This window comes from Panthera leo, chromosome D3 (assembly GCF_018350215.1).
Source record: "Panthera leo isolate Ple1 chromosome D3, P.leo_Ple1_pat1.1, whole genome shotgun sequence".
NCBI classification, from domain to species: Eukaryota; Metazoa; Chordata; class Mammalia; order Carnivora; family Felidae; genus Panthera; species Panthera leo.
In genome coordinates this window covers 7,810,444-7,833,716 of record NC_056690.1, presented here as the reverse complement: position 1 = coordinate 7,833,716, position 23,273 = coordinate 7,810,444, and the positions used below count along the sequence as shown (strand labels likewise).

At 53.1% G+C, this 23,273-nt stretch overlaps 1 protein-coding gene across 7 annotated transcripts in view; it reads right to left on the bottom strand.

Annotated features, from left to right (window-relative positions):
• Positions 1-23,273, bottom strand: part of KDM2B (lysine demethylase 2B) — a 153,999-nt gene that overhangs the window by 9,337 nt on the left and 121,389 nt on the right. For 5 of the 7 annotated variants that reach the window (XR_006195534.1, XM_042911461.1, XM_042911465.1 and 2 more), the window contains 9 exons: positions 10,530-10,754; positions 4,959-5,102; positions 3,474-3,560; positions 3,041-3,310; positions 2,723-2,836; positions 2,010-2,048; positions 1,219-1,898; positions 349-512; positions 101-262 (listed from right to left, as the gene is read on the bottom strand). Coding sequence is in view for 6 of the 7 variants with exons in the window: in XM_042911461.1 (XP_042767395.1) it covers positions 101-262; positions 349-512; positions 1,219-1,898; positions 2,010-2,048; positions 2,723-2,836; positions 3,041-3,310; positions 3,474-3,560; positions 4,959-5,102; positions 10,530-10,754 (1,885 nt within the window). In the remaining variant the exon portion in view is untranslated. The remainder of the gene's footprint in view (positions 1-100; positions 263-348; positions 513-1,218; positions 1,899-2,009; positions 2,049-2,722; positions 2,837-3,040; positions 3,311-3,473; positions 3,561-4,958; positions 5,103-10,529; positions 10,755-23,273) is intronic. The other 2 variants (XM_042911462.1, XM_042911464.1) reach the window with 1 other exon arrangement.

Below are 23,273 nucleotides of genomic sequence, written 5' to 3'. Positions count from 1 at the left end.
AGAACCCATGCACCGGGTGGGGCCTGTAGTGAAAACCAGATCCGACGGCAGAGCCTGGTCAGACTGCCTCCGCCTCGACCCCTTGGGCCCGGCCGCTCACCTGGCCTGTTATCTGTGGGCGGGGACAGGAGATCCCGCATCTGGGCATCCTTTAGTCCTTCCACCCACTGGACATCCAGGGTCCGGAGCAAAGGACAGCTGGAGCTACAGAGAGCTGAGACGGCGATCCACGAGCAGCCCGACAGCACCAAGTCTCGGAGCCCTGGGGGACAGGGGAGGGCTGGCAGGTCAGGCGATGCACCCCAGCCCCCACCACTGCACCTCCAGGGTCCCTGGCCCAGTGCTCACCAGGCAACCGGTTGATGAGCCAGCTCAGCTGTTTCTTGGAGATATTGGTCCAGCTGAGGTCCAGGGAGACAGGCTGCCGCCGGATGATGCCACTCAGCATCAGGGGCGTGATGGACTTGCAGTGGTTCAGATCGATGCGGGTCCATAACCGCTTATCGCAGCACCTGGGGGCCAGGTCCAGCAGAGGGGGTGTCATCAGACTTGAAGCCGGCCCCCTGCACTGCCGTGGCAGCTCACCCCACTGCCACGTTCGGAGGAGGGGGAGCTCCTTAACTCCGCCCTCTGGATCCTTCTCCGTTTCACTCCTGTCCTGCCCACACCTGGGCACCTTTCCTCTGATGGCCCCAGGCCCCCATGGAAGGTGCCAGTACCTGCTCTTCGTTAAGTATTTACCGGGGCCTCTACCACACCCCCTACACACCACTTCTCACAAGAACGCTCCAGGCAGACGCCGTATCGTGCCCTTTTACAGATAAAGGTAAGTCACCTGGCAAAGGCCAGAGAGCTAGGAAACATCGAAGCTGAAATTAAGATCAGTAACTGGAACACTTGCTTTTAACCTGGACTACCTCCTTAAGGACAAGGACTCCACCTGGTCCCCAGTTCATCTTCCAAGGGCCGAATCAAGCAATCAAATAGGGTTCACCTCTTCTGACAAGACCAGCGTGACCAGATTGCTGTAGCCACCTGGAACTCTTTGAGAAGAATAATTAAGCTGGACTGAGCTTAGAAGGAAGGAAAGACGACCATGAGTGACTTGTGGAGACACATACCACGCATGTGCCATTCCTGGTCTAGTCTAAGCCTTAGCCTGGAGCCCAACACGGCGCCGGTCCCTGGCCGCCTCCCCGTCCAAGCTCAGCCCCTCACCAGCGGTTCCAGGTCCTGCAGACCCGCATGCAGACACACAAGTCTTGGTGGCTGAGGTAGCTGAAGACGGCCATCCACACCTCCCTGTGCATGACGTGGGCCGCCCCATCGTCCAGGGGCAGTGAGTCAGGCGGGGGGCTGATGGGGGGCGGCCGGATCACATGTCGCTCCATCTGGATGCACTTGGGCGGGGACACGGAGGGAGGGGGCCGGGAGATGACACGGGGGGGGCTCCGCAGGCCGGGCCCCAGCTGGTGCCGCAACTCCCGGGGGGGGCCGGTGAGCCCCTTGCTGAAACGGTGGGGGCGCTCGCAGAGGCCCAGGGGCCGCTTGGGCTCCTCGCTCTCGCTCTCGGGCTCTGACTTGATGGGCTGGTGGTTCTCGTTGGCCAGGCTGTTCTCGGTCTTCTGGATCTCTTGGTTCAGCTCCTTGCTCAGCTCCTTGCTCAGCTCCTTGGTGGGAAGCCGCCTTTTCCGGCGCATCTTCACCTTCTTCTTCTCCTCGGGGCCCTCTGCCCCCTCGGTGCTGGGCCCGGCGGTAGGGGAGCTCGAACGGGAGTGGTCGCTTTCCCGGGCGGTGGGGGGCGCCTCGGGCAGGTCATCCTCTGGCTCCTGCTTGAAGCGCCGGAGAGGCTTGTTGGCAAGGGCCATCCGGTCCTCGGCGTTCTTCCAGGACCGCCGCTGAGGGAGGAGGGGGAGCGAGGGCAGCTCAGCCCCTCAGCTCGGGGCTGCCTCCCCACCCTCCCACAGGGACCCAATGACCCAGGAGCAGGCGTGGGGGGGAGACGGTACCTTTTTCCTGAAAAGCTTATCTTCTTTGCCAGGTTTTAGCTGTCACAGGAAAGAAAGCATGCAGAGCTTGCTCCCAGGGTTCGTGGGATTCGGTCCCCTCTACACTCTGCCCCACCACAAGTCCACAGTCTCTGGAGTAGGGGCTGGAGGGCCACCTTTCCCACAAATCCCATCTCCTCCACTGAGGCTGAAACACGGTGGGCCCTGCCTGCTGCTTTTAGACGTTGGAAGGGGAGAAGTGTGGTCCAACTGTTCCCACCCAACTGACCTCCCACCCTCGGCCAGACCCTGAGGTGTGCACTCGCCCACCGAGGTTGGACTTGGCTCTGGGAGCCGGTCCTGGAGGCGGGGCCTGCAGGGTTCCCAGCGGAGCCTTAATGGCTGGAGCTGGGAAACGACAACCAGGCGCCACCTCGTGGCCGAAGCGGGAAGAGCCGCTGGGCGAAGCGCGGCTGCCAGGATCCTCCGAGGTTTCCAGATCCACAGGGCTTCCCCGCGGCAGCTTCAGCTTCTCAGGCCCCACGCCAGAACCACCAGCCAGTGATCCGGGACTGGGGCCCGGGAAGCTGCGGCGCACAGATGCCTCGGAGCGGCTGCGGCAATGGGCTGGAAGACCGCAGGGGCGGGGGGGGGGGGGGGGGGGGGGGGGGCGGGGGCGGCCCGGGGCTCGCAAGTCCCCAGGGCCTCAGGAGGGCGGGGCGACGTGGGAGCACCTGCTGCTGGAAGTAAGTGAGACTGGATCTCCACCAGGGGTTGAGGCTGCTGCCTAGAGGGGGCCTCGGCGAGAGGTGAGAGGAGGAACCGGGGGACGTTTGAAGCGTCGAGGCCTAAAGGGGTGGGAAGAGGAGTGACTCGCTGGTTTTCCCCTCCTTTCTTTTGGGCCGGGCTCTCGGGACTTATGTGACCTGCTCAGGGCGGCCAGAGGCCAGGATCCCGAGTTCTCCCCGCTGCCCGTCCCCGCCCCCGCCTGTGCGCCCTGCACCCGGGACCGGCCAGGCCACCCCTCGCTGCCCGCTCCTCCCGCTCCGTACTCGCTTGCGTCCACTCAGCTCTTGGGGCTTCTCGTATTTCCGCTTCCTCCTCAGGTGTACGTCGTCTGACTTTCGGCGCAGGATGCCATCCGGGGGCACCTTCTTGGGGTGCTCATCTGACCTGCGCCGAGGCGCCTCCTCGCACTCACTCCTCCGCTTGGCAGGCTCCTGCCCTTCCTTGTTGTCCCGGTTCATCTTCTGCTCCTTGAGCAGGGAGCCGGGCAGGTTGGAGGCATACTTAAAGCCAGGGCCACGCTTTTGCTTGTAGGCCAAAAAGAGAGAAGGAACAAACAGACTGTATATCTTTGGACTTGCCCCCCTCCAGGAACCCGCGGCACCCCGCTGGCCCACAGCGCACCGACAGGCGGCATCTGACAAGGCCAAGGTCTGCCCCTCCCGGGCTGACCCCTGGGACTTGGAGCCCGGCACTCACTTTCCCGGTCTTGCCGGCGTGGTTACACTTTGGACACTCCCAGCAGTTTGGAAGCTCATCGTTGACCACGCCCTCTGACTCCTTAATCTGCGAAGGGCACACGCCAGTCAGCAAGCAGGGAGGGGGCAGAAGATGCCACACCTGCCAGGAACACCAACAGCCCCCTCCCAGATGTCACTTCTATCCCATCCTTGACCAAGACAAAACAAAGGTGGTTAAGACAGGTGGCTCTGGATCCAGGCCAGGGGTCAAATCCTAACTTTGCCTCTTACTAGCTCAGTGATCCCGGGCAAACCACTCCATCTCTGTGGGCCAGTGCCCTCCATCATGGAATGGAATGTACCGGTCTCACCACTGTTCTGCAACAATTCAGTAAGATAACCTAGGGAAAGCAATGGGCCCAGGGCCTGTTCAGTCATTTAGTAGCACTGGGTGCTCGGCGTGAGCAACACAGAGGTGCTGTCCCTGCCCTTGAGGAGCTTCTGATCTGGGAGACAGAAGTAACCAGGCAACTAAAACATCAAGTCTGACTTCCAAAGCCAGGGAACAATCACAGTGCCCCCTTCAGACCGTGAGGTGTGTGCAGGAGGATGAGCCTTGCAACAAGCCCCCACTACTGCCACCGAAGAAAAGAGACATTTCAGAGCTGAGGTAGTATTCGGGGCGAGCCCACCTCAATCTCTCTAAAACACACACATAGGGGCACCTAAGCGGCTCAGTCAGTTAAGCGTCCAACTTTTAATTTCGGCTCAGGTCACGATCTCCTGGTTGTGAGATTGAGCCCCACGGCCAGCTCTGTGCGGAGCGGGAAGCTTGCTTGGGATTCTCCCTCTCTCTCTCCCCTCCCCCCTTGCCCACATTCTCTCTTTCTGAAAATAAACAAACATTAACACACACACACACACACACACACACACATACACTGAGGCTGACACCTGGGCTGAGAGGGCTGACGACATTCTCTGGGGACAAGCCCAGAGCAGTCTCCTCCTTGCAGAGGTAGAACCTGTTGCCTAAGACAGGCAGGCACAGCACAGTGGTCCCCACAAGAAGGCAGCCCTGCCCTGGGCACACCAAGGGAGCAGGTTCTCGGCACAAAGGGACACTGATGCAACCACCTGTCGTCACAGGGTCCGCCCTCCCAGGCCCAGGCTTCGTTCTCCCAGAAGCCCTGAGCCAGGATTCCAGTGAGCAGCACAACCACCCAGTCTCTCCCTCTGGTCTCAGTGCAAGACTCTGGGAACTCTCTCTGGCTTTGTCTTATTGGGGGGTGGGGGGTACGTGTTCATTCCCTCGAAGCCACAGGTAGGAGGTCTGAGCTAGTGCAGACCCTTCTTGCCCTCGGCTTGTTATCTGACACTCAGAACCCCCCAGACTCAGAGGTCCTCTGGGGAAGGAAGCTCACTGTCCCCCAGCATCAGCACCACCAGAGGTGCTCAATGGGAGTGCCGAGCAGCACAGCCAGACCCCCCCGGGACCGCTCACCTTAAGGCATCCAGGGTGGATGATTTCGTTGCAGATAGAGCACTCCATTAGCATGAGGTTAAACTTTCCTTCTTCCTCTTCCACTGTGTCTTCTTTCCCTGCCTCGCCACACACCAGGCACACGGCGGTGTGGGGCAGCACTGGCTGAAGAGCCGGAGAGAGCACAGCGAAGTCAGCAGGGGCCAGAACCGTGGGGAGCAGGTCCAAGGCCAGGAGGCAGCAGAGAACTGGCCCAGCCACTGCCTGTCATTCATTCATTGATTCGTTCGTTCGTTCAAATACTCATCAGGCTACTACCTCTTTGTGCCAGATACTAAACGCTGGGAACGGCACTGGACAAGGCAAATAAAAATCTCTGCCATCCTGAGCTTACATTTTCATGGAGGGGGGCAGACAAATGAAAACCAACAGGATATGCTGTGACAAGGGACACGGAGAAACATACAGCAAGGAGGGCCAGGTGAGGGGTGGAAGGGGCTCATTCGGAACGTGGAGGTCAGGGACAGCGTCCCATGCGAGTCAAGACCCAAAGGAGGAGGTGGGGTGTGAACTGAGCCCAAGCCTGTGGGGGACTGAGGCTGTGCACCACCGGCGGCCATCAAAGCGAGTCCAAGGACTCCAGGGTCCCCACAACCTTTACAGGGAGGTCCGCAGGGTCAAAACTATCTTCAGGGTAACACTAAGATGCTATCTGCCTTTTTCAACTATGCTGACATTTGCACTGGTAAGGGACATTGCCGGTCCTCGTCAGGGCAGTACTGAGTTTGTCCCTGCCACACACTTATTACAAAGACCACCGGCTTCACTGAAGAAGGTCTTTGATGAAGCAGTAAAAAATTACTAATTTTATGAAATCTTTGACCCCTGAAAACACAACCTTTTAATATTCTGTACGACAAAATAGGAAGTGTGCATCAGGTGCCCCTGCTGCATACCAAAGGACGATGGTTATCTAAAGGAAAAGCACTCGTGACTAAGTTGTGACCTGACTTGGTCATTTTCTGCATAGAACATCATTCTACTTGACAGAGCAACTGAATTTAAAAAAAAAAAAAAAAGTATTGGCAAGTTTCTCAAAGATGAAATGAGCCGGTCACATCCAGAAAAACAAACTTACAGCATCCATTGCAAATGATAAAATTCAAACTTTAAAAACAAAAATTAGAATTTTGGAAAACCTACACTAGCCACCATGAACTGGGCAGCTTCCTAATCACACTTAAAGACTCTTCAGAGGAGACTGGCGGTGTGTCAACAAATGTGTGGGGTTTTTGTTGTGTTTTTTTTTTTTTTACATAGTATAACACTGTTTGCCCCTATTTGGAAAATCTGTATAACTCAGTGAGCCAGTTTTTCCAAATGACCCCACGTGTGATGTTGTAACATCATGCATGAGCAAATGAGCTTTTCGGGGAGGGGGGGGGGGGGGCGCGCCAAGGAAAGACTAATGAATTTTAATGTAACAGCATGACAAGTTCATTGATACAGTTTCAGATTCCACAATGCAACTAACCTTTAAGAAACTGCCACCTGTTGCGTTCTGGTGGAGTACCAGAGATTTCCACCCCTACTGGGAAGACTGCTAAAATACTCCTCCCCTTTCCAACTAGGGATCTGCACCAGGCCACATTTTCCTCACATAGTTGCTCCAAAACAATGTATTGCGACAGAATGAAGACAGACATATATATGAAAATGCAAATCTTGTCTAATGAACCAAACATAAAAGAAAAGATTTACACAAACATAAAACAATGCCATCCTTCCTATTAATCACTTTTGTTTTGGAAAACGTAGCTAGTTCTCATAAAAATGTCATTTATGTTAACATGTAGTGGGTTTGTTCTTTTTATGTTTTATTTATTTAAGTAATCTCTACACTCAACATGGGGCTCAAACTCATGACCATGGGATCGAGAGTAGCACACTCTTCCAACTGAGCCAGCCAGGTGCCCCAAGTTTGTTCTTTTTAAATGAATCCCAAGTATTTTTAAAACTTCTCCATTTTAATTTTGAATAATAATAAATAACCCACATAAATAAAGCTTTTGCGGTGGGGGGGGGGGCTCATAATTTTTAAGAGGGTACAGAATTCCCAAAACCACAACGTTTGAGAACTGATGTGCTAAACCATAAACCCTTTGCAGGCAGAGTTGAGCCACTTACACTCTCCCCCCTTTACACACCCACCCTCCCTGTACCTGGGATCCAGACGAAGCACACAGTCAATTTTTATCACACTGAATTAACAGAGCTTCAAAAAGGCGATATAGGCTCCACTACTAAGTGAAAAGTCTATAAAATGGCACAAACATTTGAGTTCAAATAAATAGAACACTGAAGGCAAAAGAGCCATCATTTGTTCAACAAATACTTAATAAACATCTGCTGAAGCCTGAAGCAAGCGACCAAAAGGGGAACAGTGATGAGGAAGGCAGCTGCTCCCCCGCGCTGTTTGGGAGGATGAAGACAGAACATGCTGAAATCCTAGGAAGACATGGCAAAGTCATGTGCAAGTGCTATGGGGGCAGCGAGAGGCTGATTTCCGGAGGACTCCCAGGACAGAGAATGTGGGCTCCTGCAGGCGCAGAGAAGTGAGGAGCAGGAAAAGGAAAAGGGACCAGCAACCCACGCGAAAGGGGACAGAGAAGCAAGAGCCAGACGCGCTCAGCCACTAGGAGCAGGCCAGGCCACCGGGGACAGGGGAGTGTGGAGAGCCCAAAGCTGGGGTGCCGGGTGAGGAGCACCTGGCAGCCAGAAGACGGTCTGTGATGGGATGGGCGAGGGTAGGGGACTGAGTCTGAAACTGGCAGGCAGAACCACAGGCAAAGCTACCGCAGAGACTGACGAGGGGAACCCAGGCCCGAGCCAACAGGGAGATGGTGCTGGACGGTGCGAAGGCACGGAGCCTCACAGGGAGGAGAGAGACAGCAGCACATCAAGAAAGAAGAGCCTGGAAAGGGAGGAGAGGGGGCCTGCATGTGTCAGAGGTGGGTAAACCATGGCAGGAAGAGCCCCGGCAACGTGGAAAAGTTGGAAGAAGAGTAAAGAGGACCCTAATGGTCAGGCCAAGACGACACTTGCTATTAGTTCCGAAAGCCACATCAGGTTGGAGAGCCACACACAAAATTGAGGTTTCCTTCAACCAACACTCACAGTGGCAGGCACCATGGCTGCAAAGCATAGGTAACATCAGAGACAGGTCCCATAACTGGCCCTGGGACACAGGGCAGGGACGAGGGAGGGCTGAAGAGGAAGAGACAGTGCCGGATCACTGCCAACATGCTGTGTTTAGGGGACACTATTCTCAAAATCGTAAATCCTGACAGCATGCGATGGGTCACATGGACCCTCACTCCAGAAAAATGTACCTAGAGGTAGGCACACAGACAAAAACCTGTATTTAATTTCAAGGGGACTCCCAACATTCCTGAAATCCACGGAAATGACCCGGGTAGAGGTAACGATTAAAAACACAAGTAACCCAACAAAAACTGCACAGCAAAAGGAAAAACAACCAACAGAGTGAAAAGGCAACCCACGAATGTATGTGATGATGAGTTAGTATCTAGGGCACATGAAGAGCTCCAATTCAACAACAAAAACACAGACAATCCAATTTAAAAATGGCCAAAGGACTTAAACATTTCTCCAAAGAAGCTACGGCCAACAAAATATGAAAAGATGCTCAACATCACCAATCATCAGGGAAATGCGGATCAAAACCACCACGAAGTACCACCTCACTTCCATCCAGGCAACTGCTTATCAAAACAACAGTAAATCACAAGTGCTGGTGAGGATGTGGAGAAAATGGAACCCTTGCACACCATTGGTGGGAATGTACGATGAAGCCGCCTCTGCGGAAAACAGTATGGCGGTCCCTGAAACCAATAAAAATAGAGCTACCGTATGATCCAGCAATCCTACTTCCAGGTATATACCCAAGGGAATTCAAAACAGGATCTCAGAGAGGTACTGGACACCCCCACGGTGCCCAAGAGCCAAGAGATGCAAAAGCAACTTAAATGTCCATCAACAGAGGAACAGATAAAGAAAACACAGCACATACAAATGATGGAATACTATTCAGTCTTTAAAAAGAAGGAAATCGTGGGGTGCCTGTCTGGCTCAGTTGGTAGAGCATGCAACTCTTGATCTCGGGGTTGTGAGTTCAAGCCTCACATTGGGCACAGAATTTATGAAAGAAAGAAAAGAAAGGGAAGAGAGAGAGAGAGAGAGAGAGAGAGAGAGAGAGAAAGAAAGAAAGAAAGAAAGAAAGAAAGAAAGAAAGAAAGAAAGAAAAGAAAGAAAAGAAAGATCCTGACCCATGCCACTACGTAGATGAACCTTGAGAACATGACGTTCAGTGAAATGAGCCAGTTGCCGAAGGAGAAATACCATGTATATGAGGGATCTAAAGCAGGCACACTTAGACAGTAGAAAGATGGTTGCCAGGGGCTGGGGGAGGGGAAACGGAGTTGTTGGATGGATATAGGGTTTCCATTTGGCAAGATGAAAAGGTTCTAGAGATCAGCTTGCACAACGAGTATGTAGGTATTATGACTTTACTGGACACTTAAAAATGGTTAAGATGGTAAATTCTGTTCTGTGTTTTTGACCATAAGAAAGAAAACAAAAAATAAAAACAAAACACTAAACTAAAACAAAAACAAAAACGCAGGCAGTATGTGTGGAGGGAGAAGGGGAAGGGGTCCCTGGGCTCAGAGGGGCAGCAGCAGCCGGAGAGAAAGGTACACCCAATGCCAGGCTGGGCCTTCAGAGCAGCTCTCCCAGGAATCCTGTCCCTCCTGCTGAGCCTGCTTTCCCACGGGAGCAGAGAGATCACCGTTCCCACAGGGAGGACCCTGAGGACCTGGGAGCAGCACCCTGCAGAAGGTGGGGTGTGTGCTGTAGGGATCCAGGGACAAACCCCCAGACCATGTTTTGCCAGGGTCTGTGCCACTGGCCCGTCCTGGAGCAAGGCTGGGGCGGGTGAGGCAGTGTGGAGGGGCCGGCCAGGCTCTGCAGCAGCCCGGCTCCTGGGCACCATAAATCAGCCGTCTTTATCTGGGGCAGTCCCCTCAGGCGGGGCACTGACCTTCCACCTGGACCTCTGACTTTGAAGGCAGGACAGGAAGGAAGGGAGGGCCCAGAACCGTCATGAACTGGACCATAAATGTTGGCAATGGGGTCACAGACAGGACAGGCTGACATCTTTAATGGCAGATACTTCAAAGCACTCGGTCATCTAGGGAAGGAAGCAGTTCTAAGGCCATCAGCCTGTGAAGAAAAAGGGGCCCAGCAAGGTAAGTCTGCTCCCAAGTCCTGCGATGTGGAATCTGAAACAGCACTGGTCAGAGCCCCCTTTCTTCCCACAAGGGAGCCCCTCCTAGGGGTTTCTGCAGCTGCAACATTCTCTTTTAAGGGAGAAAAGAGGCAGACCAACAAGCAGAAGAACAAGCCAGGAAGGTGGGGTCTGGATTCAGAGGAGGGCCAGGGCCACCACCTCTGCTCTGCTCTGGGGGTGTGGGGAGAGGCCCCCAGCGTGGCCGCAGCCGCCGCACTCACCGCGATGCACTGCCGCATGATACAGCTCTGCTTCATCCGCCCGGGGCCCCCGAACTTCTTCATGTCCTTGCAGAAGTGACACTCTCCGCACTCGGTCCGCAGGCAGGCCTCGCACTTGCGGCATCGCGTCCGGCGCCGGCGAGCTCCCGCCGTCGTCCGGTTGGCGGCCAACTTCACGGCGGAGGCCGGGCCCAGCTTCCCCTTGGGCCGACCTACCGCCCGGTTCTGCGGGAGAGCACACAGGGCCGGTGAGATGGGCCGCAGGGCTGGCCGGACCCCCACCGCAGGGCCTCTGAGGCTGATGTGTTCAGGTCCCAACCCCAGGACCTCAGGCTACGACCTTATTTAGAAACAGGGCCTGTACAGAGGCGATCCAATTAAAATAAGGTCATTAGGGTGGGCCCTAATCCAGTACAACTGGCATCCTTATGAAAGGGGAAGTCTGGACACAGGCACAGAGGGAACACATGTGGAGACACAGGAAGATGGCCATGTGACTGGAGTAATGGGTCTATAAGCCAAGGAAGTCCGCGGCCACCAAAGGCTCCACCAAAAGTTGGAATAGACAAGGCAGGATCCTCCCTTAGAGCCTTCAGAGCAAGCATGGTCCTGTTAACACCTTGATTTGAGACTTCTGGCCTTCAGAACTGTGAGAGAGTAAGTTTCTGTTAAGTGTCCCAGCTTTGGGTAGTTTATTATGGCAGCCCCAGAAAGTAAAAAGAGGACACCCTGCTTCTGAGAGCATGTCCTGGCTCAAGACCCTTCTGGGCCCCCACGCCTCGGCAGAGGCCCCTGCCCGCCTCAGGCCAGGTCCCACTACTTGTGCTTCCCGAGAGAGGCCGTACACGGCCACACGGGAGGCCTCTGTCCCCTCTCCCAGGAACACAGACTCCCTTCCCCACTCCGCTTGGCTAATGCCTACTCTTCAGCAGGCCCCAGTTTACAACTGCTTTCTTCTGGCAGCCTCCCTGTCCTGTGTTCAGGGCGCCTTCCCCCATGAGGCAGACTCAGGAAAGCGATTATCAAAAGTCTTGTCACCACTGTCCTTTCACAAGATGGCCTGGCACACCAGATGTGCTCAATAAACCAAACAAACCCAGGTGGAATGAGACAGTAACCCTAAGGAACCCTGACTTCAAGATCTTCTCTAAATGGGCTCCAAATGCTTCTTTCCCGGTGACTTAGAGGAAGAACAGAAGGGAAATGAACAGAAAGCAGTGCAAAAATGTGAAAGAGTGAACCAGCCAGCCACAGGTCCTGTTCAGGGGTCCTTATACCCCAGCCAGCAGTCTCAGAGCCTCTTACAAACCAGGATCCGTGGTGGAGTTCCTGGGCCAACCGCTGGAGGACAGAGTCTGCTGAGGGGCCCTGTGCACCTGGGACTAAAAGTGGGAGGGACCAGGACGTAGCCTGCATTGTCTGAAGCACATTTCCAAGTAGCAGGAGAGTTTGCTGAAAAATGGTTCATCTGTCAGGGAGACACTCCTTACCCCAAACCATCTGATCGAATTGGCCTCAAATGCTTAACGCCCTTTGCAGTCAATTAATCTCCAGTCCAGTCCCAGCCTTTTAATTTCACTCGCTTGCCACACCCAGATCCCTAAGAAAATTAGCTCCTCTAGTCAGTTCTGGGGGCCCAGAAGTGTGGTTACTATGTATCACAACAGTGCAAAGGGTCCTCCTTCCAGGGATCACCTTCCCCCAAGACCACAGGGGCTATCTAGAAGCAGCCACATCAGAAGGAAACACCGTCCACCTTTCATCCGTCTTTTCTCCAGTGCAGTGGTCCCTGCGCAGAATGAAGATCTCACACACGCACCCCACTTCAGTACCGACACCTAAGTGGACCCTTCCCTCCAATTCATCTTCCTAGCAGCCTGCAACATTCAAGGGAACTGCAAACCCGTCTGACGGCTGAGGTGCTCACCTTGGAAGTGCTGCTCCTCTGATCTTTATCCCCCGCAGCTTGCCCTGAGCTCCAAAGGGGAAAGGGAGACACCAGACCTGGCTCTGGTGGCCCATTGGTCCTCATCAACCCCATCCTGACCCTGCCGCTGCCACAGAGCCACTCCACGCTCACTCAGTCACGGCCACCCTGAGCTGTGAGGTGGCCCGGACAGCGGCCCTGTCACCAGGGAGACCCACAGATGGGCCTGTCACCACCAGCTGCCTCGGGGAAGGGGCTGCTCCCACAGAAGCTACTCTGCCTTCCCCTAGCGAAGGTCTCGCGGCCCCCTCCCACCAGTCCTTACACTGCACCCCAATGAGGTCTTGAGTGCCCCTTGTCACACACAGGAGAAGCTTGGCAGCCCTAACACCAGAAGAGGGATAGATCGGCCCACACGTCATACATGTACATTCATGTCAGGTATTGCTGCCAGATGAGTAGTAAAGGGAAAAAAAAAAAAAAAAAGATGAGTTTTCAGAGGCTTTGGAGATGAGAATGGTACATGAGGAGCCACGGACCTGAACACTAAGCAGCTGACCAGAGAGCAGCAAGTGTGCCAGGCAGAAGCAGCTGATGACAAGGACGGTGACAGCAGTGATGGTGGATATTTGCCGAATGCTTGCTACTGTGATCATCTTTTTGCATATGATATTACCTTATTTTTCCAATAATGACCCTATGAGAGATGCCATTCCTCAGATGAGGGGACTGGAGAGGGAGGATAAGTGGCTTGCCCAAGGTGACAGAGCCAGTAGAGGATGAGCACACACCCAGACTGTGCTCTGAGCACTATGAATTACAGCACACGGGCAGGCACAGCAGGGCGGGAGTCCACTGGAGGTGAACACACACCCTTGCAAGAGGCCCCTGGTTAGTGCCTTCACGCCCATAGTAGGACAGGTGCCAAAAGAAAGTACACAGAAGCACATTCACTGCCAGAGAAGTGGAAACCAGGAAGGTTTCTCCCTCCCGTCACAGCCAATGCGAGTAAGATTCTACCCCTATAAAGAGCACATGTCCTCTAAGTGACTCAGTCCTCAAACCCTGGCAATGAGGCAGACAGTGCCGAGCCTCGAGTCAGGTACAGATGTGAGGGCAGTGCACACAGTCCAACCTCCAAGGACAAACCAGAGGGGAAGGGCTCAAACTCTGACTCCCACAGCAGGGGATTCTAAGGAGTAGCTGCTTTGGTGAAGGACTGAAAACATTCCTGGGGTCCAAACACGGTTCTCTTCTTCCACTCAGGAGCGTCAGGTATAAATAGCTGCTGGGCACCTCTGTCCTTACTGGCCATGGGGACAGTGTCCCTCTGAAGTCAAAAGTTAGGCCAATCCAGCCGGGGTCACAGAGCTCATAAGTGACTGTGAAACAAGTCTACCTTCCAGTGCTTTCCAAAGTACATTCCTCTCCAGAGAGGCACTTTTCCAACCCATTAAAAAAACCCAAATTCTTCAGGATCCCAATGGCAGCTGAGACATCCCGGAAAATGACAGGGCAAACGAGAGACGATGTCCTGGAAGAAGAGGTGTGAGGAGGCTCTGTTTCTGAAGACCTTGACTCAGGCCCTCTCTAGCCAGCTGCCAAGTCAAGCTAGAAAAGCTGCTGCCACCTACAGCCTCATGGCCAGTTTTTGCGGGCAGTGGACACCAGCTGGCTTGTGAGGAGTCAGCTGAGCAACACTTGAAATGCAGGCACCTAAGAAAGACCACCCAGAAAATCAACAGGTGAAAAAGACAGTGGAGGGTCTCTATTAAGGAAGGTAAACAAGTCAAAGCCCTGTCATTCTGGCATGAAACTTCTGTCCTAATCTCTTCTGCGTGATACCTAAAGGTTCAAAACTCAGGGTGCCTGGGTGGCTCAGTCAGTTAAGTGTCCGACTTTGACTCAGGTCGTGAACTTGTGGTTTGTGAGTTCAAGCCCCACGTCTGGCTCTGCTGACAGCTCACAGACTGGAACCTGCTTCAGATTCTGTGTCTCCCTCACTCTCTGCCCCTCCCCCGCCTTGCACCCTGTCTCTCTCAAAACTGAATTTAAAAACACTTAAAAGTTCAAAACCAATTCTAAATTCCACTCTATCCTACCTTTGCCTCTATTTGTTCAAGTAACCCAGAATGCATCTTTGTTAATTTCAGCATGAACTATTCTCAGCAAAATGGAGTGATGGTATCCACTGACTTTCACCTTACAAACTGGCCTCTTCAACCCCAAGGCCACTTGTTGATTTTACCAGCCCAGCTCCACCTGTTAAGGACATCTAGAGTCCATAACTGTCCCCCACACAAAACATAGCATTCTGACACCTCTTCTCCATCAGTTACTCCTAAGCATTTTCCTTAACAGCAATAGTATTTTGGTAGTTCTTTCATTCACTTGTTCATTCATTCCACAAATATTAACAGTGCATCCTATCCATCAGATCCTCTTCTCCTGAATATTCTTGGGCAGAACCTCTTCAATCCCTCATGTCTAAAATACTGGGATTAAAATTACTTGGATTAACCTAAATTAATGAAAAGACATCCCATGTTCATGGATTGAGAGACTTAATATTGTCATGATGGCAATACTCCCCAAAGTGATCTATAAATTCTATGCAATCCCTGTGAAAGTCCCAGCTGTTTTGTTTTTTTGTTTTTTTTTCTTTTTTTTTGCAGAAATCGACAAGCTGACCTTAAAATTCATGTGGAAATGCCAGGGACCTGGAAAGGCCAAAACAATCTTGAAAATGAAGAGCAAAGTTGGAGGATAAATACTTCTTGATTTCAATACTTACTACAAAGCTCCAGTAAACAAGACTATGTGATGCTGGCATAAGGACAGACATATTGATCAACGGAATTGAGAATCTAGAAATAAACCCTCACAATATTTACGACAAAATGAATTTTGAGACCAAGTGATTTTCGGCAAGTGTGTCAAGATGATTTAGTCGGGGAAGAGAATAGTCTTTTCAACACATGATGCAGGGACATGCAAAAACAATGAAGTTGATCCCCTACCTCACACTATTTGTAAAATATTACCTCAAATTACCTCTTACCTAAATGTAAGAGCTAAAACTATAAAACTCTTAGAAGAAAACAAAAGGGTAAGCCTTCATGACCCTGGATTAGGCAATGATTTCTTGGATAGGACACCAAAAGCAGAGGCAACAAAAGAAAAGAGATGGACTAAACTTCAAAACTGAAAATTTTTGTGCTCAAAAGGGGCACAATCAGGTGAAAAAGCCCAGAGAGTGGGAGAACATATTGCAAATAATACATTTGGTAAGGGACTAGTATCTAAAATATATAAAGAACTCTAATGACTCAACAATAAAAAGACAAACATCCCAATTTTAAAATGGACAAAGGATTTAGGGGCGCCTGGGTGGCTCAGTCGGTTGAGAGTCTGACTTCAGCTCAGGTCACAATCTTGCAGTTGACAAGTTCCAGCCCCACATCGGGCTCTGTGCTGACAGCTCAGAACTTGGAGCCTGCTTCAGATTCTGTGTCTCCCTCTCTCTCTGCCTCTCCCCCACTCATGCTCTGTCTCTCTCTGTCTCAAAAACAAAGATAAACATTAAAAAAAAAATTTAAAAAATTAAAAAGTGGACAAAGGATTTAAATAGGTATATTTTCAAAAACATACATACAAATGGGGAACAAGCACATGGAAAGATGCTTAACATTACTAGCCAACAAGAGTATGTAATCTGCACTGGAGACTCATTCATTAATGAGTCACAGGTTCACCCACCTGCCTACTCAAGTGTTTTCTGGCTGAGAATTCTGTACCAGATTCAATGGTAGGTGCTGGGAATACAGAGATGAATAAGATACATCCCATACTCTCAAAGGCATTAGAGTCTAGGGTGAGAAAAACAAACCACCACGTAAATGCAATGCAATGTGATGGTGATGATAACGATATTACAAGTAACGCTGTCTGAAGTAATCATTCCTTTCAATATTCGCATCAGTAACCTATGAGACAGGAATTATGATCTCCATTCAGGAGGAAACTGAAAGAAAAAAAAAAGTGAGGAAACCGAGGCACAGCAGAGTTAAGTCACCTACCTAATGTCATACTGCCAATGAATGAGAGGCTGAGATGGGAGCCTCAGCAGTGACTCTAAAGCATGGCCCCTGGCATGCTGACCCAGAAGAAATGCCTCATCTCACTGGGAAGGGATATTGGGAAAAGGGTCACAGACAGAGGAGGTGGCGACTAAGGTGGGTCTTAAGGGAGAACAAGCCGCATCTTCAGGCCGAGGGTAGGGGTGGGGGTAGGGAGCAGATATTCTAGGCAGAAAGAAGAGTAATAAGATAGAGACGTGAAGTGACATGACATGTTCAATAGCCTGACACAACTGCTTGAGATGTCAGAAGCCCAATCTTGTAGGGCCTCATAGGACACAGAAATACGGTGTCCCCTGTAAGAGCAGTGAAAGGACTTTACGCTCAGGAGCAACATGCACAAGTGTGAGGAGTGACTTTCTGGACAGTGAGCAAGATGACAGGCGGGGAGAGGAGTTGAGAAGGGTACGACCACAGCAGTCCAGGCTGAAGATGATGAAGGCATGAGCAGAAGCCACAGAAGCGTTGACAGGGAGGGGATGATTCAGGACATGTTTTAGAAGCAGACCTGGTTTTAGAAGCCCCCGGAGGCTGCCTGAACATGGGGCATACAAGCAGGAAGAGCCCTGGAAAGCTCTGAGGTTTATAGCTTGAGCAACAGGAGAACAAGGGGCCTAGGAGAGGAAGGAAAGAGGAGTGACTCCACCGTGGACACACAGAACCTGAGGAGCCACAGGACATTCAAGGAAGCTGGCCGGCAGCGGGAGGGACCAGAGTGGATCCACAGCCGGGAGTCAGCATCACATACTGTTAAACTAGTTAAGTCCACGAGGCTGCCCAGGGAAGACGGGCGGAGTGAAAAGAGGGTCCTGGACACTACCTCCAAGACTACGGACATTCAAGGGCCAGTGAGAAAGACCAGCCCGCGGAGGAACGGCCGGAAAGGCAGGCAAAGCAGCAGGCGGTTGGGTCATCCCTGAGCCAGGGAAGAGTTTCAAGAAGGGACGACTGTCCAGAGGAGTCAGTGAGAAAAACAGTGAAATGTGGCTGTGTGGTTTTACAGTGAAGACCGTTGTATATTTCCCAGCAAGCTACCCCCAACAGCAGCACACTGACACTCGGCCCCACGAGGGGTAGTGATGGCCCCCCCCACATCTGTCATGCTAATGCTGTACTTTACTGCATAACATAGATTCACCTCAACATACATCTGTTCCCAAATCTTCATGCATAATGGACATCCCAGAAAAAGCTGGATGTTAGCAGCAGTGTGGGGCCCCTTAACACACACCTGTAGACTCCGGGGAGGGCTTTGGTTTGTTTATATACTGAGGGTAAGGAGCAAGAGAATAAAAACACGAGAGCTACCGGAAACCCAGGGGATGCGAGGACCTCTGGAGAATCTGAGGAAGGCTAAGGACCTTTTCCCAGAAAAATGCACACAAAGTCACAAACCTTTGATATTATCTCAGGAAGGTTCAGGGACCCCTGTCTTAAAATTTCATGAGACGCTACAATGAGTAATACAGTAGTTATGGCTGCACAAACTTCTGAGAGATTTTCCTCTTCATAATTTTCTATTATTTTTACTTTTTTAAAACAACAATCACTTTTAGTTTAAGAAAAGGAACAAAGCTATTTTCACTTCAGGGGTTTAAAAAAAAAGATGGAACACGTATTCTCATTAACAGCCCTTTTTTGGGGGGCATCTCCTCAAACTGAACACAGCTAAAGAATTTTCTGACACATTCTGCACTGGAGAAGCAAATCAAGTCCAGGGGAGAAGGCCCAGCCAAGAGTGAGCACGCAGGCAAGGGGTCTCCTCCTGCCCACCATCACCACCTCGCCCCCACCCCACACTGGGAGCAGGGGGGAAAACCCAGGCTGCTGGGGGAAGCCACAGGGCAGACACACCTAAGGAAGCCTGATGCCGCCCAGGACCGGACACCAGCCTCAGGTGGGCACTAGAGATGGGCACGGACTTTTAAAGTGGAACAGGCAAAATTCTGATGCGGGGTGGGTGTGAGAGGGGCCAGGTGCAGCTGCTGGGGGTAACTGGGCAAGAGCAATTCCCGACAGGGCCTCCGCCGGTCTCTTTCTGAGTGTACCTGCGTGCCCACTCCTCCCTGGAGGACACTTTACAGAAGAGTGGGGTCTAGAGCCCAGAGACTCACTCTCCGGTGGAAAGACGCAAATGCTTTCGAGATCCGTAGAGGAAGCCACTGTTCTCAGGCCCAAGAAATCCTGAGGCTGAGAAAGGCTGAAAAACCTAGTGAGGAAGGGCTAGAGGAGGCCAACAGCAGGGAGTTACAGCCTGGAGCTTCCGCAGGCGTGGGGTCCTTCACTGACAATCTTCTTCTCTGCCGGGAATATGGGAAAAACCTGCTGCCCACTGACCTGGCTTAGGGGTCAGCTCAATACACCTGAGTGAAACAGACCGCCTTAAAGTGAAGCTCAAGAACTTCTGTTGCTGACAGCTCCAGAAGGGCCACACAGGGCTGACTATCCTCAGGAGGGGGAAAGCAGTCTGGCTACCGGGAGCACAGGTCCTCTCCTGAAGGAAGGCTCTCTCAGAAGTGGCAGACCTGAAAACCGTAGTTATTAGCCCAGAGACACATGAAATCTTGTTTCATACCTTGACAAAGATTGCATCTACCATAGGCCACAGGGTGTGGCCAAATTAAAAAACCAAAACAAAAGCAAGTAACAGGAACCTCAATCCAGAAACACCAAAGCACAGTCCAGGCTGGCTACCAGTGTCTTCTTGTGAATAAGCAGATGCAGAAAGAGTAACCTGCTGGCAGGAATTAAGCAGACCCAAACTGAACTGAAAATCTTTCAAACCAAGATTTGGTGTGAACCAAGAAGCAAGAACTGAGAACCATTCACACACTGTGCTGCTGACTTGATAAAAGTTCCAAGACAAAAACCACTTGGGTTGGCTCTGGGTTAACCCAATGCCTAAGACCGGCGAGATTCAGGAACGCCTCATAAGGTGCATGTGCCTGAAAAATATCCCAGCAAAACTCAGAGAACAGTAAAATGCAACTAAACAATAAGATTTAACTTCATCTGTTGGATAAAACCACTTAATGATGTGTCTGATACAATTTAAGCGCAGCATATACAGCGCTTCCTCAATCGCCCCCAACGGACGAGAAAGACGTTCCTACATCTCGGCCTGAACATTCCAAAACATCTTTATTCGACTGAGGAAATGCACCCAGGATTATAAATAAGCATCTTATTCACCTGGTCCCATGCCCACATGATAACTTAACCCACCCCATGCTTAATTCCTCGCACAAGTCCACCTAGCCTGTGTCCTGTTTCAAATATTGTGCAGACTGCACTCCGTAAAACCTCAACTTTCTTCCCCCGCTTCCTAAACACGAATGTTCCCGGAGCAAATTCACGCCGTAAACACACCCAGGGCTTTGTTTTATACACAGATTTCTCCCCCCTCGTCCCAAGAGAGGTTGCTTTCCCTTCTAAATCCAACCCAGGCCAAATACTGCCATCTGGGGTCACGGCTTCCTCCGCCCCGCCGTGGCGGAGCGCACTCGCCGGGTTCCGGATTCCCCGCGCCGGCCCGCGGCTCGCACCCCTTCCTGTCTCCGTCTGCCCACGGCGGGCGGCGGGCGGCGGGCGCGCGGCGCCCAGACAAAAGCTCCGGCCGTCGGGCCCACGGGCCCCGGCGTCCTCCAGCCTAGAGGCCGAGGGTCCCGGTGCAACTTTGCAAACAGAAACGAGGGAGGCGCAGGCGGCCGCAGGTCCGGGTGCGCCCAGGGCGGCCGGCACGCGCGTGGGCCGCGGGCGAGGGCTCGAGGGGAGGGCGAGGCGCGCCCTGGCCGCCAGCGCCGGCGCCCGCAACTTGCCCGCGGGCCGTGGCCCGCGCCCGGCAGGGCCCGCCCGACGGCGAGGCCCACATTGTCCCCGCGGCACTGCCGGCCACCCTCGCGCACAGCCGCTCGCACACGCCCCCTGCCCGGGCCGGCTGCGGGGCCCGCGGCGCCCCGGCGGCCGCCGGCCTGCCGAGCTCCTCCACGCCCCGCTCGGGCCCGGCCCTGGCGGCCCCGCCGGCGGCGGCTGCAAAACTTTCTCCTCATCGCGGCGGCCGCGGCGTCGCTGCCGCCCGGGGCGCGTCAGTCGGTCGGTCGGGAGATCGGCGGGCGGGCGGGCGGCGGGTCCCTCCCTCAGCCCCACCCCGGGCCGCCGACCTGGTCCGGCTCCGATTCATAGTCGTCGTCCTCGGCGCTCACGGACATGGCCATGGCTCATGGTGGGCCCAGGCTCGCGCGCGCTGACATGGCTGGAGCGGCGCCGCCGCCGCCGCCCGCCCGGAGCAGGCTCGGCTCGCCCTGGCTCGGGCTCGGGCTCGGGCTCGGGCTCGGGCGCCTGCTGCCGCGAGGAGGGAGCCGCGCCGCGCGCCTCGCACGCCCGCGCGGGAGGGGGCGGGGAGGGGCCGGCGCGGGGAGGGCCGGGGCGCTCATGCATATGCATGAAGCGAGCCAGGAAGGGGCTGGCCCCCCGGGCCGGCGGGCCAATGGCGCGGCCGCGGCGCTCGGGCCGCACACAAAGGGAGCCCGGCCTGCGGTGACATGGGGGCGGGCCCGCCGAGGGCGGCCCCTCGCGGCCGGCGCGCGGGGACTGGGACTGCGTGGGGGCGTGCCCCACGGCCCGCCCGGCCCGCGCGCCGCGGGATGCACATGGGTGGCTGCACGCCGCCGCCGCTCTAACAGGAAATGCACGCCCGACCTGGGGTGGGGTCTTTTGTGTGGTCCTGCGGGGCGTCTGGCAGGAGCCCCGGGGCGCACCGGCCACGGGGGGCGGCCCTGCACGCGACGCCAAGCAAGACTCCCTGTGCCCCCGGCAGCGGGCACACAGGCGCCCAGGTTTGCACATGCTTTGGGACCAGGACCTGATGCCCGCGAATACGGGAGTCCCGTACCCGGAGCTTTTAGGCCCACTGGCTTGCATACGGTGTGGGGGCTCAGTTCCCCCGGAAGCGGGCAGTTGGGTTGGGTAGGTACCCTGACGCTGCCCTCTCTGCTCTCAGGTTTGCCTTTCCAGATCAAGAAGGAGTCCACGTGAAACGTACTGTGGTGCAGGCGGGAGTTCCCACAGAGGTGCCGGAGTTGGACGCTCCCAGAGAGAACGCCCTGAATGCACTCTGCCCCGAGTTGGGCGCCCCACCGTCTTGGACAGAAACCTTCCTTCCAGTGGTACCCTGGAGGTGATATGCCCTGGAAGCGATCTCAGAAGGGGCAGGGCACTTGCAGGCCAGAACCCAGTTCTCCTATGAGATTGGCAGTGTCTGAGCCTGGCCCAGAAGGAATGGGTTCTAAATTCTTAAACTGTAAGAATTTAAACTGTAACTCTTGATGCTTAATCCAAAAGCAGCCCAGTCCTGCAGAAAATTGTTACTGGAAATCCAGATTGAGATTCATTAAAAAAATTAAAAAATGTCTATGGGACACTTTCCTCCCCCTGCCCTTATTCCAAAGAGGAGCTCTGACCATTAGCTAGAGTAATCAATGCTGTTTGTTATAAGCATCAAAACCACAGTTAAACTCAAGACAAGGCGCAGATGACTTAGCTGGGCAGCTGGCATACTTATTGTCTAACTAGGAATGTCCAATATGACGCTAAACATGCATACCTGTGTGTGCTCAGTTTCTTCATCTGTAAAATGGGAAGGTATGCCCAACCCAGGGATGAGCAACCTTCTGCAGAGATCAAAGCCTTTCCCAAGAAAAAGCTTATTAGCTGTGAAATCTCGTAATCAACTCTGCAGTGTTGTCCAACTGTTATTCATGCCCAGGCCACTGGCCATGAAATCCACTGTGAGAACAGAAGGGACCCACAGGCAGGTCACCGCCTGGGCTTTCAAGGAAGGCAGAATGTATGTGGCAGAGACCTTGTAAGTAAAACTCAGGAGCTTCCATCAGGGAGTCAGCAGGAGTGGGTAAGCAGGAATGTCAGTTTTACTGAGTGGATTCTGAAGTCTGTAGGAAATTTATACACCCACTGACACTATGGGGGAAAAATCCCAACAGACTTGCTCTTTACTGAAACATATTTATTCTGCGTTTCCTTCCTGCCTTCTTCCTTATAGTTTCTTTATAGTTTCCACAAGCCACTCAAGGTTAGCAAAAACAAAATGCAAAAGAATATCCCCCTCCTCTACCTTACTCCATCCCCAAAGATCTCAGCTTTGAAAAAGCTACAGTGATGGACCTAAGTCTGTATCTGATGACCTCTTAGGGGCCATTCTACCCATTAGGAAGCCCCTTAAAATAAAGGGGAGGGGCTGATAATATGCTAATCATGCTTTTACTTCATTGTCATTCATTGTGGTCAGAACTGCAAAGGTAAGGAAGTGGGACTTTTTCTTGAAGGTCTCTCCCATTGCTTATCAGGAATGCAAGATCACCTAGACTTGTCTTCGGGCGATTTCTTTTGAACTCTCAAAAGCTCTTTTCTGTATTTAAGGAAGTAAAAAGACACGGTTCCCATTTATCATGGCACAAAGAAGAGAAGGGGAAAATGTTGATAAACAAGCTGTAGCTAACACAAACTTCCTTCCACCATATCATTTCTGAACTAGAAGGAGCCTCACCAGACCCCCTCACTTCACAAATGAGGAAATGGAGACCCAAAGAAAATTAGGAAATACTCTCAAGCCCAGGGTCCCTTATATAATAACACCACCCAGAGACCCCCATCCTTCAGGGG